This window comes from Penicillium solitum (assembly GCF_028829755.1).
Source record: "Penicillium solitum strain IBT 25940 chromosome Unknown utg000001l_segment0_segment0, whole genome shotgun sequence".
Classification (NCBI taxonomy): Eukaryota; Fungi; Ascomycota; class Eurotiomycetes; order Eurotiales; family Aspergillaceae; genus Penicillium; species Penicillium solitum.
Window position 1 is genome coordinate 5,981,648 of NW_027072121.1, and position 18,307 is coordinate 5,999,954.

Here is an 18,307-nt window from a genome sequence, read left to right on the forward strand (position 1 = left end):
GGGCTAAAAGTGTCACGAATTATGTATGTCCTGTACGATCCAGTATGGCACCTAAATATGGAGACTGTTCTAGTATTGTTTGTACGCCTTGGCATTGTAACTCTTGTAGTCAAAAGAGAGTACTAGACATTCGTCCTTCACGCCACATTCAGCTTCAACATGTACTTCCATTAAGATCAAGATGTAAACCACCAATATAATTGAAGATACCATATCATTAGATGGAAAGGTTGAGCCGCCAAGTCCAAGCATATAAGCAAGTGCACGGCTTCGGCTTCAACCTGGACTGGGAACTATATACAATCGAAATGCAGGATGACACGGTGCAGGATAGGAATCCAAAAGGTCAAATCTATGTAGTGCAAGTAAGGCCCCAAGACAAATTCAGATGAGCCAAAGAAAATTATCCAGGCCCGGAGGTAAGCTACTCAGTGAGGCCGAGACCCTCGCCGCCAACCTTGTGGTAAGGCGGCTTAGCTCCAGCAGCCTTCTGAGCATCGAAGCGCCAGATACCACCAGTCTTATCGGTCTCGAAAGCAAGATCGGCCGATTTAGCAAGACGCTGGGTCTGGGCGTCGTCGGCACTCTCCTCAATACGGTTGAAGAAGCGGCGCTCCCACTCGTAGCCTCCCTCCTTCTCAAGGCGGCGTTGTTCGCGCTGAGCAGTCTCAATGCGCGACTTGTATCCGGACACGGCATCCATGTCTCCCTTCTGGATGCTGGCGGCTACGTCGCTCCAGGCACGTCGGCTCTCGTACAGATCCTGTTGCTCGAGGGGAGCCAGGGCGAGCGGAGTGACGGGGTTCTCCTTGGAGTTCCACGAGTCGACGACCTCCTTGGTGCGGGCATCCTTGATAGAGAACTTGTCCGACCATTGGCCCTCTACGGTGTAAAGGGGCTTCTTCTCACCCTCGCTCTCCTTGAACAGGCTCGCGGTGAAGGTGTTCTTCTTGCCGCTCAGCCAGCCCTTGCCGGAATAGTCGATCTTGGCGACATAGCCGGTGCTGCTGACGATCTTGGTTGACTTCTCCAGTTCGACGAAGGGTGAGCCGTAGATCAGCGACTCGATGTGTAGGTTGGGTAGCGTGATCAGGTATTGCTCCTTCTCGTCGGACCCGGGAGGGGTGATGGTGTACAACGCATGGCCAATCTGCTTTACGAGGATAGTGCTGGAGAAAGAGGCCTTCTGCGCGTTGTATCCTTGCAGCTGTGGTTGTATTGTCAGTTATTGGCACCCCTCGATTACTTGGAACAACATTGATCCACTCACTTCAACGCCGTTCTTCTCATTGCGGATTGCGTAGGCTGTGGCCGGAGGGTGGTGGCTATGATTCAATCAGTGGGTTGTAGTTCCAAACAGAAGTAGTCTCGCATACCTGACTTGTTCACTGACCAAGGCAGTCTCCCCCACTTCCGCGCCACCCGCCCATTTACCGATAAACAGCTCTCCCAGGAATGGGTTCAAAGGCTTCTTTTCACTGCCGAGCTTCTCGCTACGGCTGCAGTACTGCTGGTGCAGTGTGCTAAGGAACCATTTGAGAACCAGGAGAGCACGCTTCGCGGGGTCGGCCTCCTTGGCTGGTGCCACGAAGACGGCGGGGTGTTCAGCCCAGTAGGCGGAGTATTCGGTGAGGGAGGTAGTAGACAGGATGAAGGGAGGAGCAGTCAACGAGGATAGATCACCGTTGAAGGAGGCGATCGACTAGAAATTTGTTAGCCCAGTATACTCAAACACATGAGCCTGCATGCCTTTAGGAAACTTGTCCATGAGCCCTTGCTATTGGGGGGGACCTGGCTCTGAGGGGACATATTTAATAAGAATGAATTCTTAAGCTATCAAATTGGACTCGAAATCTCCAAGAAAAAAGACAAGGAGTGTGGGGAGAGGTGGAGGGACGAAGTTGGTCGTTGGCGGTCAGAAGCGGATAACGTCATGGCAGGGGCTGTGTCTTTTGTGAACAGCCACAACACCGAATTGGGTAGTTTTTCCAGATGCTCCTTTGGAATGAGATTCATTGTTAGATGATGTATTCATATATATACTGATATACATACTGACGTGAAACATGCGAAAGACTCTTTAATAACCATCTCTCACTAGGGCCAATGCTAGGCTATAAGATGGGAGTCTAGGCTTGAAATCTGCTTGGACTCTTCAAAGGCATAATTTTCCGAATTATAAGATTGATTCTAAAAGGTTGAGGTACGTTTTTCGTTCATTCTCCATGTGCGCGGGAGTACTCCGCATATACTCCGTACGGAGTAACCGTATCTCCCTCACAGACCTACCCTCGGTAGCTCCGGATTCTTTTCCGCTCCTCTGCCCTACTCGGCAACCCTATCCGTCTTCTCCCCGAATCACATTGGTCCGTCGCCTCTAGATTGGGCAGGATGGACCCTGAGAGATGATATCAAGCCCTCTGTTCGGGGGGCTGCTGGCCTCTAGAACGCTATGTCGGAAGCAAACCGCCGATACTCCCAGATGATAGGGAAGAGAGGCATTGAAATTTCTCTTTTATGACTCACGCTTCAAGTCTACGTATCTCGTTGCTGTTGACTTGATTAGACTCAATCCATTGACATCCATTTCTTCGCTTTTTATTACAATTGAAGACCTTTCTGCGCATCTACGCATATATCCGACGAGCATGATCTCGGAAGGAAGCCGATATTAAGAAAGATTGCAGAGATTTATTTTTCGTATTTTTGCATTTGCACTACGAGAGAGATCTTATTTACCACAAGCTAGCAGATACTAGCTCTTAATTCCAACCATGTCTCCAACTACCTCGAAGGCTTCCAGCGAGGAGAGGCGATCTCAGTCTTCGGTGGATGAATCCGAAATCCAGAGAGCTCAATCCCGGCGTTCACAACGAGAAGGAGCTGTGAATAGTCTTGACCACGTCCAGAGCCATGTCTCGCATCATGACATGGTTGCCAATGATGAGTTTCAAGAGGTCGATGCGGAACAATATCTACGCTTTTCACCAGCCCGCAAAATGATTATCGTTGGTGTCCTGTCGTTCTGCTCTTTCCTGGCTCCCATCTCCTCCACCTCTATATTAGCTGCTATACCTGAAGTGGCAAAGACCTATAACACCACAGGAAGTGTGATAAACGCGAGCAATGCGCTATATATGGCATTCATGGGCATCGCGGCTCCCTTCTGGGGGCCCTTCAGTCAGGTCTGGGGGCGACGTCCGGTGGGTAATGAGCAGAAGTTTATCTTGAAGTAACAAGCTAATTGGGAGTAGGTCTTCCTTGTTAGCGCGTTCTTGTTCTTTGCGTTTAGCATCGGCACGGCTCTAGCACCCAACCTCCCAGCATATTATATTTTCCGCATCTTGACTGCATTTCAAGGAACATCCTTCTTGGTCGTTGGGAGTTCAGCTTTGGGTGATGTATACGAGCCTCGAGCACGAGCAACAGCATTGGGGTGGTTTTTGTCAGGAACCCTAATTGGGCCAGCCTTTGGACCATTCATTGGCGTACGTCTACTCTATAAACCCAGCCCTGAGAAAACCCGCTGACTTACGAGTATAGGGTGTGATCGTCACATTTCGCTCATGGCGAGTGATTTTCTGGCTCCAGACAGCTCTTGGAGGCTGCGGCATGCTCCTCGTCTTCTTCTTCTTCCCCGAAACCTACCCGCATCTGACTAAAGGCGACATGGCCGACAAGACGACGTGGCAAAAGACCAAATACCTTTGGCACCGGATCTCTCCCCTCCAAGTTGCTATCATGCTATTTAAATACCCCAACCTCTTCTGCACCGGTATCGCTGCCGGCGCTCTCGTCTGGAACCAGTACTCCCTCCTGACTCCGATTCGATACGTACTCAACCCACGCTTCCATCTCACCAGCCCTATCCAGACCGGGTTGTTCTACATCGCGCCAGGCTGTGGGTATCTCGTTGGCACACTCATGGGTGGAAGGTGGGCAGACCATACTGTGAAGAAATGGATCCTCAAGCGTGGTGGTGTCCGAGTCCCCGAAGACAGACTGAAGTCTTGTCTGATATTTTTGGGTGGTGTCATCCCCGGCTGTATCCTGATCTACGGTTGGACGGTCGAGAAGGCAGTTGGTGGAATTCCCGTCCCCGTCCTTGCGATGTTCTTCCAAGGAGTGGCGCAGCTGTTCTGCTTCCCTAGTCTGAATACCTACAGCCTAGATGTTATGCAGTCGAGTGGCCGGAGTGCCGAAGTCGTCGCCGGTAGCTATCTGGTACGGTATGTGTTCGGTGCTCTGGGGTCCGGACTTGTTCTTCCGGCGGTAGAGAGTATGGGAGTGGGGTGGTTTAGTACGATCAGCGCCCTGTTTTTGGTTGTGTCTGGGGTGGGTGTATGGCTCACGACTGTTTTCGGCGATCAATGGCGGGATAAGGTCGAAAAGAAGAACCAACGGAAGGGCGTGGAGAACACCGAAAATATACAGGAGGATACGACAAAGGCTGAGGCTTGAATGCTCAATTTTGGAATATCTCAGTGGGGGAGTCTTTGTAAGGCTTAATAATAGAATGCTGTTATGATAAAAATAAACCAAAAGAGAGATAGAGAATAGTAAACCAAGCGTTCCCAAAATATATACGTTTAGTCACTCACCAAAGTGCCCGCGTGCTCATTTTGCACTTCGAGGACATCTTCGTTACGAACAGGTTGCTTCCCCTTTGCGATATCATTGGGATCTAGACCACTCTCCGCCACGACACGGTCTATCTTGCGCTGCTCGGTGAATTTCCGACAGTCTTCACGGCCCTTTTTGATGTCTACAAAGCAGATAGCGATCATTGCCCCAGCGCAAATGGCGAACAAAAATGGGAAGCCCATCCAGTTGTTGTGGGTATTGTTAATGATGGCTTGGATGACATTGGGGCCGATGATTGAAGACTAGAAGGTTAGTGCACTTGAAGGAAATGTAGCACCAAAGACATTCGACTTACTGCACGATTAGTTATTCCAAAAAGCGCGAAGAACATATTATCGTAGCCGCGTGGCATCAGTTCGCTGATCATGGTTTGGGCGTACTGGCATAATGTTAGAAATCGGAGGGAAATGAACCATGTTGGATACCATTTAAATCTCCACTTACTGCATAGTATGGAGCCTGGAAAAGCCCGAATATGACATTATAGAAGTAAAACTCCCACTCCACGGCTGTTAGCTGTAAACTCTCAGTTGGGGGCTGATACATACCCTATTGTGATACCCGATGCGATTGGTCCACAGCCCCAGCATTCCCCAAAAGGGGATGAGAACGCTGAAGGAATTGGTGAACAAAAACATGGTCTTCGTCTTAAATTTGAAGTACCGTTGTATATACCAAAAGCCGAACGTTGAAGTGATCGAACAGGCAGCTTGGGTAATACCGAGATATGTGATCTGCAAGAAAGAAAATGAAACAGAATCGTTTTGGATAATGCTGACGAGGGTACCTACTGAGGTTAGTATATTTTCCTATCTTAATCGATGGGTGTAGGTGTATCGAGTCTCATTTGGAGCAAGCCAATAAGGAAAGAACTTACCGGTAGTGTTGAGGCCATCGGCAAGAAGAAAATAGGCAAAAAAGTACAGAAATGTTTGTGGAAGAGACCTGATTTCTCGAACGGCCAGCCAGATTTGTTTAAACCCGATGGTGGTGTAGCTTGACCCCTTTGGTATCTTCGGACCTGGCCTTGGCTGCTGGAAAATGAACCACCAGATGCCAAGAACGACCCAATCTGTAGAAGGTCAGATAGTCCGACTGTTTATTGGATTGCCCAGAAAGCTTACATGAGTTGGTAAGACATAGTGCCAGGTTATTCGAGAAACTGTTATTCTGTAGTGGAAGTAGAACGCTCAGATTAAGCACGAGCGTGAGTAGGTATCCAATGTTGCTGTGTGCAGTGGAAATGTTGCTACTATTGTTAGCGGCATGTTAGATAGGAGATCAAAAGGACCAAACTCACCTGATATGATTCCTCTCCAGTGATTCAATAGTATCGTATTCCTCCTGGTCTATCTTTCCTTCTCTGAGATCCTCTTCTCTCGCTTTGCGCACATGCGGCGTATACCGCGCTAGACGGGGAAATACAGCAGCGTAGAATACTAAGGTTGCACCGTAGGCAATGTATGCCACAACGTACAAGCCCATCGCTGTTGGCCACTGGCTCGGATGTCGGATGGACATCATGCCATACTGCAGTGCCCAGCAGACCACCGTTAACGCCAGAAGAAGCCATCGGCCAAAAGTTCCGTAGTCCGCAGCACTTCCTAGCCAGACGAATATCACCGTCATGAAAGTAAAGCAAAGGCCATTGGCAATAAGAACCACCGAAGATACAGATCGCGTACCTCCCGCCCACGGCACTACACATGCCGATGAATCGGTGCAGGCTTTGGGTGGATTCGAGCCAGGTTGATGTCCGGCGCCATTCAAGGCCCACTGGAAGCTTCACAGGATTAGTCGGGAAATTCTGGTGTTTTTTATTGTACCTACAGGGCTTGACTGTAGGAACCCGGACCGACACCGTTATCTCCATTGTAATAGAGGTAGTATGACCAGAGTTCTTTCCTAGTGGTTGTTGGTTGTTCATACGCATCCTCGTCGACGCCGAAGAGTCGTTCATATTCCTCCAAGGTGGAATGTGGTTGTGCAGCCGAGGTCACATCAACTGTCGCGTCGTTTTTCGTATCATTTTCATGTATGTTCGCCATGTTGGGGAGGTAAGTTGGACAAGATATTCCTTACATAGTATATCCCGGGATAGGTTACCCCGCATCTATCGAACTTGCCTTATCTTTTGTTACATTCAAATGTTCGTTGGCAAGAACATACTTCGCTAGGTAGAGTCTAAGAGGTTATCTAACTAATCTCTCTGAAATGTCCAAGTGTTCCAGGTGTAAGCGCAATGTTGCAGTTGCATCAGGTGGATCCGGGTCAACTCCGATTCCCTTTCAACGTCACCCCGATTTACTTCACCTAAAGAATGGGTTTGAATATTATAAAAGCTCCCTCCGTGTATTGCTCCAAGTAATGAAACAGCTAAATAATTCCTTGGCCGGTATGTTTGTTGTACCAAAGCACGTCTAAGCGAAAATGAGCGTGAGAGCCGGGAATAATTGTGCCGACTCTTTGGAGGCTTTGAAGAATTTAGAACAAACTCAAATCATCTCGAGTAATCAAAAGGAGATCGAATTGTTGATTTGGTTTCATTTCCCCTCTGATAATAAAAAATCTGTTCGCATCATGGCTTGCGATAACATGCTTCACTAGCGTACGGACCTAGGTACATAGATTGTGTTGGGTCAGTGAAGGGTTTATGGGTATGTATCATGTAAGGGCGAGTGTTTTCCTCAACTGGTAGGAAAACGCAAACAGGCTGGAATTTGACTCCCCATTGTTCTCGCATCGCGGTGCGCAAGTCTAGGGTCGATGAGAACTGGTAAAGGGACACAGAGAGAGAAAGAGAGAGAGTGGAGTGACGGTGGAGTGGTGGAGTGGTGGAGCTCTTTTTTTCTCAACGCCCTTGGGGATTTCCTTAATTAGATCTAGTGACTTGGATATGCGAGAATGGGATATTTAGCACGCCAAACCACTAATCTCTAAAGTTGTTGGCCGGAAAAAAATCGGGCATCTCATCACTTCGTCAGGTCTGATAGAAACAGTGAATTTCGCATGTTCTGCACTGTTTTGTCCACATATTCTCCAGTTCAACATCAACAACTTCAAAGATACAAGTCAAACCTGTGAGAATGGCTCCTAAGCCAAATGTTGCCTTCATCGGCTTGGGTGCCATGGGGATGGGAATGGCCGTACACTTGCTCGAAGACGGTTTCGCTGTGACCGGATTCGATGTCAATCCCATGGCCCTAGAGAAACTGCTCGCCATGGGCGGTGCGGCTGCTTCTAATCCAAGGGAATGTGTTCAAGGTGCATCGTTCGTTATCTGCATGGTTGCGAATTCTGCGCAGACCGAGGATGCATTCTTCGCCGACTCAACGGGCGCAGTATTTGGTCTGACACAGAACGCGATTGTCATATTGTCCTCAACCGTTGCTCCAGGGTTTCCGGTGGAAAACTTGGGGCGTATCCATCAAGACTTCCAAAGACCAGACATACAGTTGTTGGATTGTCCTGTGTCCGGTGGAACCATACGCGCCGCTCGAGGAATGCTGACCATTCTGTCCTCGGGCCCGACGGATGTTTTGAATATCGCTCAGCCAATCTTGAAGTCAATGAGCGAGAATCTATACCAGATTGAGGGGGGACTAGGTGCCGCAAACAAGGTCAAACTTGTCAACCAGCACCTTGCCGGGGTTCATATTGCTGTCTCTGCAGAAGCAATGGGTCTAGCTGCAACATTGGGAGTGAACACAAAGGAATTCTATCAGACCGTTCTGAAAGGCCCAGCGTGTAGTTGGATGTTTGAGAATCGAGTACCTCATATGCTCTCCAACGACTGGACCCCTCACTCTGCCATCAGTATCTTTGTTAAGGATATGGTAAGCCTTCTGCCCATAGTAGCCCTTAGGGAGGCATTAAATTTCTTCCACTGACACCCAGATCAGCGAATTGTGACCTCCGAAGGTCTCCTTCAGGACTTCCCTCTTTATATTGCATCTGCGACAGAACGACTATATCAATATGCCGCGCGGATGGGATATGAAAAGGACGACGATGCGAGTCTTGTTCGAATTTTTCTAGCACAAACTCCATCTCTGGTTTCCGAAACAACACATTACCAGAGCCCTGATAATTCGCGCGCATCTGAATTGATATGCCAATTACTGGAGACCGTCCACACCTTAGCAGCAGTTGAAGCTCTGGCCCTTGGAAATAAACTTGGCATTTCGACCAACACCCTCACATCAATTATTTCAAACGCCGCTGGTGCTAGTGAGTCCTTCAAAAAGGTTGCCTCACAAATTTTGGCTGGTGATTTATTATCTGGATGCACCATCACACATACACGGAACAAGCTCGTAGGTCGGCCCCCTTCAAAGCTTCGATTGACGCCACTAACGAAATCAATAGAAAGAAGTGATGACCCTTGCCCAGACGCATAATTATCCCCTTCAACTCACAGCTACTGCATTCCAGTTGTTACAACAGGCTGTGACCTATGGTATGGGCGGAGAAGGTCAAGCAGCGCTCCTCAAGTTATGGACAACATCAAATTTTTCGACCGAACCTTTGCATATTACCCAATATGACTCAGTTCCCCTCTCGGAACTGTACTCCAAATTGCCAAAAGTTGAGCATAACGTTGAAACCCTCCTATGCAACATCCAAGATCATTTACAAGCCGAGCAAGACTGCAATCTCGTTGTTCTCGACGATGACCCAACAGGAACGCAGACGTGCCACGATATCAATGTCCTCACCATGTGGGATGTTGATCTTCTGGCCTCGGAGTTCCGGTCAGAGAGCAAAGGCTTTTTCATTTTGACCAACAGTCGCGCCTTGCCTCCCAACGAAGCTCGCACGCTAGTCAGTGAAATTCTGCGAAACGTTTCTCAGGCGGCTGATATGACCGGTAAAAAGTTCGAAGTTGTCCTTCGGGGAGATTCTACATTGCGTGGCCATTTTCTAGAAGAAGTTGAATCGTATATTGATACGATTGGCTCTCCCGACGCATGGATTCTTGCACCGTTCTTTGGGCCAGGTGTTCGCTACACCATCGATGACGTACAGTACGTGGGTGACCGAGATACTCTAGTCCCAGCTGCAAAGACTCCATTCGCCAAGGATAGAACCTTTGGCTACAGATCCTCAAATCTGAGAGAGTGGATTCGTGAAAAAGCAGGATCGCGATTTTCTAGAAAAGACATACTGTCTATCACATTAGAGGATATCAGACTTGGGGGAGTTTCTGCAATCGAACAAAAGTTACTCCTCGTGCCCAAAGGTGGAATTATGATCGTTAATGCGGTTCATATGGAGGACATGCTTATGTTCAGCCTGGCATTATTGGAAGGTAATCATCCTTGTTTCTTTCTGGCTCCTTTACAGCGCATAGTTCTTTCAAACTGACCACTTGCGGTACGCAAAAAGCACAAACTCCGTTTTGCCTATCGAACAGGCGCGAGCTTTGTATCTAGTCGCCTCGGGATCCCAGAAAAACCAGCCATTTTACCGAGACAGATCCCAACGCTCGAACCCACGAGACGCACGGGAGGACTAATCATAGCGGGATCTTATGTTCCCAAGTCTACTAAGCAGGTTCAATCATTGATCCAAAGATTAGGGAGCAATTTGACAACCCTCACTGTAGAAGTGCCAGCTCTATTGGTCGAGCTCCAGAAATACTCCGACATTCCCACAATGCTTCGTGATTCACCTGTGTTGCAAGACATTGTTGCGCGTGCGTCTGGAGACCTCCAAGATGGCAAAGATGTGCTGGTGATGACTAGCCGAGACCTTGTGACACTTGATTCTATCAATTCATGGACATCTGAAACATCAAACCAGATAACGAACTTGGACATCAACAACTTAGCCGCGAATGCCTTGGTACACATTGTTCGTCACTTGAGCGTTTGCCCTCGATACCTGCTAGCGAAGGGAGGCGTGACATCGTCTGATGCGGCGACAGCTGGTATAGCCATAAAACGCGCAAAAGTACTGGGACAGGCGGCGCCTGGGGTTCCCATTTGGTGGTGTCAGAGCGAGGAAGATTTTAAGGGTCAAGATCAAGGAGGACGGAAGGTCAAATGGACTGAGCTGCCATTGATCATTTTCCCAGGCAATGTTGGAGATGAAGATAGCTTGGCTGATGTAGCTGAGCAGTGGTCACTATGATAGACTATTGACAATGTGTCTTGAATTAAATATTAAAAAGGTCGCTGCATAGTCATTCGCTTCTTCCACGCTAATGAATTTCGAGCCCACTGTATCAAATAAATTTGCATCTATATATCCAGTTGAAGAGCTAACTATGCAGGAGAGAAACGAACACTTAGTCAAGCATATAAGAAAGGAAATCAGCGTCAATTTTCATGCTGACGGTCTCTCGTCGGATTTAAACAATTATATTTAAATAAATGTATATCAAGTATTCGAGACTTCCAGTCCGAAGAGATATATTTCCAGAATGTTGAACAGACAATAAACTTTGTTCCGCTTCATTGACCAAAGATATCAGAAACAGCTACACAAGAAGTTGATCAGGAGGATCCGCAAAACTAACGCCATATTTCTATGGTAAATGTGCTAAAATTCATCTGCGTTAGAAGCTAATAATGTTCAAATATGTGTTTGATTCAAAAATAGGGTTGATCTATCTGTTCCCAAGTCCACTAAACCATGAAGGCCTCAAAATCCTCGTCGGGGAGATGTGCCTTTTCATTCCCGTCAATCGTACCCAGATACCATGACAGGTCGCTTCCATCAAACTCTCGCGCGGCAAAGCCATTACCAAGGTAACCAAACCGATTAGAGGTTGTATACCCGAGGTTATAATCTTCCCAACGAGGCTGTTTCATGGTTTCAAAGAAATGAATTCTCGAGCCCGGCCACATCATCACTTCCCCATCGGTCGTCCCCTGCTTGAACCAAGAGCGACATGGGGATGTCCACGCGGTACGAGGCATGAAGTTTCGGTGGTGTTCAAAGAAATCCGCAACTGCCTCAGCTTTGGGGTCAAACGATGTCACACCTTCCGATGACATTTTCTCGAGCATCTGGAGGAAGTGTCTGGATATGGTCTCTGTAATTGGAAGGAAACTTCCGTGGCCGTAGGGTCCAAAGGGACCATTGAAGACTGTTCGACCGGAGTTAGTATCCTACCACTCTAGGGCTGAAGGTGCGGAGGGACTCACTGAGGTAATTGGGGAAATGTGGAACTGTGATAGAAAGGTAAGTCCTTGGAATATTCTTCCATTCTTCACTCAGACTGCGAGATTCCCGGCCGATTGTTGGGTACGATGGCCGCCAACTGACATCAAAGCCGGTAGCACACACGATAACATCGACCTCGTGCTCAACTCCGTCCGCAGTCTTAATACCCTTGGGGGTGATCTCTTCAATTGATTGACTGACAACCGAGGTGTTCTCGCTGCAAAGCGCCTCGAGGTATCCATTTCCGGGAGTAGGTCTTCGGCAGCCCACTGCAAAGTCTTTCGGAACAATCGAGTCTGCGATTACTGGATGATCGGCAAGCTTGGACCGCATATCTTTCTCCGCGTACTAAAAAGGGTTGCATTGTCAGGAATGCGCTAGAAGTGCACTGGGTCGAGACGGGGGTCTTACAGCTCGCGCATTTGCTTGCTCCTCGGATCCATTGAGAATGAATCGGAAACGGGAGTTGAGCTCAGACTCAATCTTCTTGCGATATGCCAGATATTTCTGAGGATCATTCTGCAGTATCCTTTTTTGCTTCTCGTTATCTGTTATTGTCAGTATTTTAGATCGACGTTTAATAGGGCCTGCTTGAAGAAAACCGTACATTTGAAATTGGATCCCCCTTTCCCTGCAAATCGTTGACCAAAGCCGGCAGTCACCCATGAGGCACTGCGAATGAAGCATTTGAGTGATGACACCTCTGTATTGGTCGTTAATATACTTCCTTTCACACTTTAAATCAGCAAAACTCACTTGACTGAATGTTCGGAACGATTTGCACTGCAGACGAGCCTGAGCCGATAACAGCCACACGCTTCCCCTTCAATTCAACATTGTCGTCCCAGTTTGCACTATGAAGTCTAGGGCCCTGGAAGGTTTCTAGACCCTTGATCGCTGGCCATTTCCATTTACTGAAGTTCGTCAGTCTCAACGTGTTACAATCGTAAAGGAAAAGGGTACCCACTTCAACACACCACTTGCATTGATCAATATGTGACCTTTGTCCTCAAAGACATCTTCAGGATTATCTCCTTTCTGAATTTTTACATGCCACTGTTGATCCTGCTCATCCCAAAACGCGCCTACCACCTTGTGCTCCAGGCGGATATATTTCCGAAGCCCATACTTATCGGCAATTCCCTTGAAATATTCCAAGATTTCAGGTGCACCCGAGTAACTACCAACCGGTAAGTTTGAATGTCCATTTACTTATTCGGACAAGACGGGTACTTGGTTTCACTTACAAGGAGGTCCAGTCTGGAGAGGGAGCCCATGAGAACTGATAGTTGACAGAAGGTATGTCGCATCCACATCCGGGGTAGCGGTTCTCATACCAAGTGCCACCGATTTCGGGGTTCTTTTCGTAAAGAACCAGTTCAGTGTCTAATGAGCTTGTGTCGATGTCATGGGCAAAGTTCAACGCACTCGCACCAGCTCCGATCACGATGATGCGGATTTTGCGACGGTAACGGCTTGGTTCTTCCACAATTTCGTAAGGCTTGATCCCATTGACAAGTCCATTAGCCGCCTTGGGCTCATAATAGTCACCGATAGATCCCATTTTAGGGTAGAAGAAGTAGAAGAAGTAGGATAAAATATAGTAGAGAGATGATCAGAGTGTCTCATCAAGTCAAGCAGATATAAGAGCGTGGGATTGATGCATTTATGAGACTCATTCTTTTTAGCGCACGTTTCACTACATTTCGTGCTTTTCGAATAGATGGTGGACAATCCGTTGACAATCGCACTTCCTGTAGCTGGTCGGTGGACTGGTGGAGCTCCACCAGTCCTGTCTTATCTTCATTCCTCTCCAGGGCTCCTCCTTCTCCACCATCTCCACAACGGAGAGATGCGCGAAGAGGGGGGGATCGTCTATCTACTCTTGTGTAGTTATGGAGTTGTACTTTAATGATAAGTTACCTAGAACCTCTAATAGACCACGTTTACCCCGTTCTACCTGGGCAACTCACCAATTCTACTATATTCTACTGAGCCTCTAATCACATCCAATATGCCTGAAGGTACCAACAAGAAGCCGTTGCGCATTTCCATTGGTGAGTACTGATACCCCTCAATATGATCTAATATAGTATTGACTAGACCAGATCGCGGAGGAACCTTCACCGATTGTATTTGCAAAGTGATCAACGGGGACGATATTCTCGTGAAGATCTTGTCTGTCGACCCAAAGAATTATGCCGATGCGCCAACTGAGGCGATTCGCCGCGTTTTGGAGACACACTATAAAACTTCAATTCCACGAGGCTCTGAACTAGATCTCAAGGATGTTGGTAAGAGTCATCAGCTCAGAAACATGCTTGGTTACTTTTGGTGCTAATTTAATAGAATGGATCCGCATGGGCACAACAGTTGCAACCAATGCGCTACTCGAGCGTAAAGGCGAGCGTACAGCCTTACTTGTCACCGAAGGCTTCAAGGATATTTTGTATATTGGCAACCAAAGCCGACCGTACATGTTCGATTTGTCAATTCGACGATCAAAACCGCTGTACTCGGACGTTTTTGAGGTCAAAGAGCGCGTGACAGTTGGGGCATGCAGTGACTCGAATCTCCGCACTGTGAAGCTGCAATCTCCAGAGCCAGTTGAGTCAATCGTTGGTATCTCTGGTGAGGTTGTTAAAGTGCTACAGCCTATCGACTTGGCAAGTACTCGGGTTTATCTGCAAGATATATATAAAAAGGGCTTCCGCTCGTTAGCGGTGTGCCTCATGCATTCCTATATCTTCCCAACTCATGAGTTACAGATTCATGAGTTGGCCCTCGAGATTGGGTTCAAATATATATCTCTTTCACACCAAACCTCTCCACGACCAAAACTTGTCCCTCGCGGAAACTCCACGGTAGTTGACGCATACCTGACTCCAAACATCGAACAATACTTGCAACAATTCTCAAAGAATTTCCCTAATATCGACAAGTCGGGGACGCGATTGGAGTTCATGCAGTCAGATGGTGGATTGGTGCCCTCGTCAAGCCTCTCTGGGCTGCACTCTATTCTCTCTGGACCGGCAGGAGGTGTTATCGGATTTTCTCAGACATGTTTCGACGCAGAAGAGAAAACCCCTGTCATTGGATTTGATATGGGAGGCACCAGCACCGATGTTAGTCGATACGACGGCGAGCTGGATCACATCTTTGAGACAACGACTGCTGGGATCGCGATCCAAGCCCCACAACTTAATGTGAATACCATCGCGGCTGGTGGAGGAAGTATACTGGCTTGGAAAGATGGACTCATGTCAGTTGGTCCCGAAAGTGCCACCTCCAATCCTGGACCGGCCTGCTACCGTAAAGGAGGTCCTTTGACTGTCACCGATGCAAATCTGGCACTGGGACGATTGCTTCCAGAAGAGTTTCCCTCGGTGTTTGGTGTTAATGAGGATGAACCATTGGACAGAGAGGTTGTTCTTGCCAAGTTCAAGGATCTCACTCACACTATCAACCAAGAAACGGGCAAAACGTTGACGTGGGCAGAGGTTGCAGATGGGTAAGTATATCTAGAATACAAGCATCAGATTCGGCTACTAAGAATTTCCTTGCAGTTTCCTTCAGGTCGCCAACTCAGCGATGTGTGGACCCATTCGGAGTTTGACCGAAGCCAAGGGTCATGATGTTGCAAAGCATCACCTCGCATCGTTTGGTGGTGCAGGGGGTCAACATGCTTGCGCTATTGCTGAAGCCCTGGGAATTAAGAGGGTCTTAATCCACAAATACTCCTCTATCCTCTCTGCCTACGGAATTGGATTGGCAGACCTCGTACACGAGGAAGAGCGGGTATGCGCAAAAGCCTTTGACGACTCTACATCTAAAACGATATACAGCGACATGGATGTTCTCGCAGACACCGCCCGAGGTAATAAGTCCATGAAGCCGTTTAACATTGTTCAGACACGCCGCTTCCTGAATATGAGATACGATGGCAGCGAGACTTCAATCATGGTTTCCTTGGATAGTTTCGACGACCCTCGGAAAGAATTTATCAAAGCTCATCATCAGCAATTTGGATTCACTCCTACCAACCGTGCAGTGTATGTTGACACTCTTCGCGTTCGGGCGATTGGCTCCAGTGTATTCTCTGGGTCTGCCGACAAATCTTTGAATTCCCACTCCAAACTCGCCTCTGGATCAGTGGCCCCGGTTCCAAAATCATGGGAATCCACCTACTTCAGTCCAATGGGGTGGGTAAACACACCAGTATACCATTTTGATAACTTGAGCGATGGGTGCCAGATCTCAGGACCAGCTATCGTTATTGACAAAACCCAGACAATTCTGGTTAGTCCGCACTCAAAGGCGACATTGACACAAGATGTACTGGTCCTGGACGTGAGCTCCTCAGGTCCAAAAGTGACAAGCGCAGATGTCATTAACCCAGTTCAGCTTTCCATTTTCCGCCATCGGTTTATGGGAGTTGCAGAGCAAATGGGACGCGTTTTGCAAAACGTCAGTATCAGTGCTAATATTAAAGAACGGTTGGATTTCACTTGTGCGATTTTCACGCCCGAAGGAGATTTGGTTGCCAACGCACCCCATGTACCCGCCATGATTGGGAGTATGGCATTTGCAGTCAGATCACAGATTGCTGAGTGGCAGGGCAAGCTGCAGGATGGTGATGTTTTGCTATCCAATACACCAGGTAGGTCTTTCAAGTCAAAAATATACGTGTGATTCCAGCAGCTAACGCATTATCAAGCATTCGGAGGTGTTCATCTTCCTGACCTCACGGTCATCACGCCTGTGTTCGACTCTGAAGGAAAAGAGATAATATTTTGGGCTGCTTCGCGCGGTCACCATGCCGACGTAAGTTCTCTTTATGCTATAATTAATCCTAAAACTAACACACTGTCCGCAGGTTGGAGGCATACTCCCTGGTTCAATGCCGCCCCTGTCAAAGCTTTTATCCGAAGAGGGTGCAGTATTTGATTCATATCTGCTGGTGCGCGCTGGTAACTTCGATGAGGAAGAGCTGCACCGCATGTTATGCATAGAGCCTGCGCGTTTCCCGGGATCCAGTGGATCCCGATGCTTCCAGGATAATGTCACCGATTTGAAAGCGCAGGTTGCTGCAAACCACTGTGGCATCCGTCTCGTGCGGCAACTGATCGAAGAATATTCTATGGATGTGGTTCAGGTAACTACCGTTGATAACGCAAGGGTACAATGAATCATTAGGCTAACTAAAGTAGATGTACATGCGGGCTATTCAAGACTCAGCTGAGCTCGCCGTGCGAAATCTCTTGAAGCGTCTTGCCGATGATCACAATGGGGAAGAGATATCCGCGGTCGACTACATGGACGATGGTACCCCGATCATGCTCAAAGTGACCATTGATTCATCAGATGGTTCCGCCATCTTTGACTTCACAGGAACAGGTCCAGAAGTTTATGGTACATTCAGCGTAATAGTTTATTATGGGGATTCCAATAACTGACTGACTGTAGGAAACTGGAATGCCCCAATTGCGATCTGCAACTCGGCAGTCATCTTTGCCTTGCGCTGTATGGTCAACTCCGACATTCCCCTCAACCAGGGCTGCATCAAACCTGTTCAACTTATCATCCCTGACAGGTCACTGTTGCGGCCGAGCTTCGAAGCCGCAGTGTGCGCGGGTAACGTATTGACCTCACAACGGATCGTGGACGTCATTTTCAAGAGTTTCAAGATCTGTGCTGCCAGTCAAGGATGCATGAATAATTTCACCTTCGGCAATGACGGGGAGAATGGGTTCGGATATTATGAAACCATCGCTGGCGGGAGTGGTGGAGGCCCCGGCTGGGCTGGTACAAGTGGCGTGCATACCAACATGACCAACACGCGCATTACCGACCCCGAATCACTAGAACGACGCTATCCGGTGATTCTCCGTCGTTTCAGTCTGCGAGATGGAAGTGGCGGCGCTGGAATGTATCCTGGAGGAGAAGGCGTTATCAGAGATGTTGAGCTGCGACTGCCGATGTCTGTGTCCATTCTTTCCGAACGCCGCAGCTTTGCGCCTTACGGTATGGCAGGCGGCGCTGATGGCAAGCGCGGAAAGAACACATGGATCACCAAGGCTGGTCGGCATATCTCCGTTGGTGGCAAAAATTCGATCCGCGTGCAGCCTGGGGACCGGTTCGTCATCGAAACACCTGGTGGTGGAGGATATGGAGTCCTTGGAGAGCCAAGGAAATTAACCGTGGATCAGTCAACGGTCATGTCGTCGTTTGTTCCTATCGCCAACGGTAGTGTGGCCGCCAACCGGAGCTTGGCAGAGGAGGTATAGGAGTATACCGCATGTATTTGGACATATTCTGTCTGTTTCTCTTAAATATATGACCCTTCCATGTCCGGAAAAACACTATTCGATATTTATGAAAAGAGTTGGGTTGTAGTTACTCAAAAAATTAAAACCTCGATCCACAGAGCAGGAGACTGGAGACAAGATGGTAGGAACGTTGAATAATATACAATAAACCAATGGAAGGT

At 48.1% G+C, this 18,307-nt stretch overlaps 6 protein-coding genes across 6 annotated transcripts; 3 read left to right on the forward strand and 3 right to left on the reverse strand.

Moving 5' to 3' along the window:
* Window positions 1-424: 424 nt before the first annotated feature.
* On the reverse strand, window positions 425-1,809 carry N7455_002269 (OSBP family protein; the record flags this gene model as incomplete). Its single annotated transcript, XM_065604246.1, has 4 exons — window positions 425-1,207; window positions 1,271-1,325; window positions 1,377-1,702; window positions 1,750-1,809. 4 exons carry the CDS (start codon window positions 1,807-1,809, stop codon window positions 425-427), a joined length of 1,224 nt encoding a protein of 407 aa, XP_065462737.1.
* A 965-nt stretch (window positions 1,810-2,774) lies between these two features.
* N7455_002270 (putative MFS transporter) lies at window positions 2,775-4,461 on the forward strand (the record flags this gene model as incomplete). The annotated part of the gene is made up of 3 exons (XM_040951771.2): window positions 2,775-3,203; window positions 3,255-3,488; window positions 3,544-4,461. 3 exons carry the CDS (start codon window positions 2,775-2,777, stop codon window positions 4,459-4,461), a joined length of 1,581 nt encoding a protein of 526 aa, XP_040817835.2.
* Window positions 4,462-4,589: 128 nt separating this feature from the next.
* On the reverse strand, window positions 4,590-6,692 carry N7455_002271 (uncharacterized protein; the record flags this gene model as incomplete). Its single annotated transcript, XM_065604247.1, has 8 exons — window positions 4,590-4,886; window positions 4,940-5,023; window positions 5,089-5,145; window positions 5,193-5,431; window positions 5,522-5,716; window positions 5,769-5,893; window positions 5,945-6,427; window positions 6,475-6,692. 8 exons carry the CDS (start codon window positions 6,690-6,692, stop codon window positions 4,590-4,592), a joined length of 1,698 nt encoding a protein of 565 aa, XP_065462738.1.
* Window positions 6,693-7,730: 1,038 nt separating this feature from the next.
* On the forward strand, window positions 7,731-10,779 carry N7455_002272 (uncharacterized protein; the record flags this gene model as incomplete). Its single annotated transcript, XM_065604248.1, has 4 exons — window positions 7,731-8,480; window positions 8,547-8,960; window positions 9,013-9,955; window positions 10,061-10,779. The coding sequence occupies 4 exons, from the start codon at window positions 7,731-7,733 to the stop codon at window positions 10,777-10,779; spliced, it is 2,826 nt and encodes a 941-aa protein (XP_065462739.1).
* Window positions 10,780-11,276: 497 nt separating this feature from the next.
* On the reverse strand, window positions 11,277-13,381 carry N7455_002273 (flavin-containing monooxygenase; the record flags this gene model as incomplete). The annotated part of the gene is made up of 7 exons (XM_040951700.2): window positions 11,277-11,740; window positions 11,799-12,165; window positions 12,229-12,365; window positions 12,425-12,520; window positions 12,574-12,731; window positions 12,785-12,997; window positions 13,065-13,381. The coding sequence occupies 7 exons, from the start codon at window positions 13,379-13,381 to the stop codon at window positions 11,277-11,279; spliced, it is 1,752 nt and encodes a 583-aa protein (XP_040818438.2).
* A 450-nt stretch (window positions 13,382-13,831) lies between these two features.
* N7455_002274 (uncharacterized protein) lies at window positions 13,832-18,104 on the forward strand (the record flags this gene model as incomplete). The annotated part of the gene is made up of 8 exons (XM_040951856.2): window positions 13,832-13,874; window positions 13,926-14,111; window positions 14,167-15,328; window positions 15,384-16,477; window positions 16,535-16,641; window positions 16,694-16,972; window positions 17,028-17,229; window positions 17,284-18,104. 8 exons carry the CDS (start codon window positions 13,832-13,834, stop codon window positions 18,102-18,104), a joined length of 3,894 nt encoding a protein of 1,297 aa, XP_040818067.2.
* Between the last annotated feature and the right edge of the window lie 203 nt (window positions 18,105-18,307).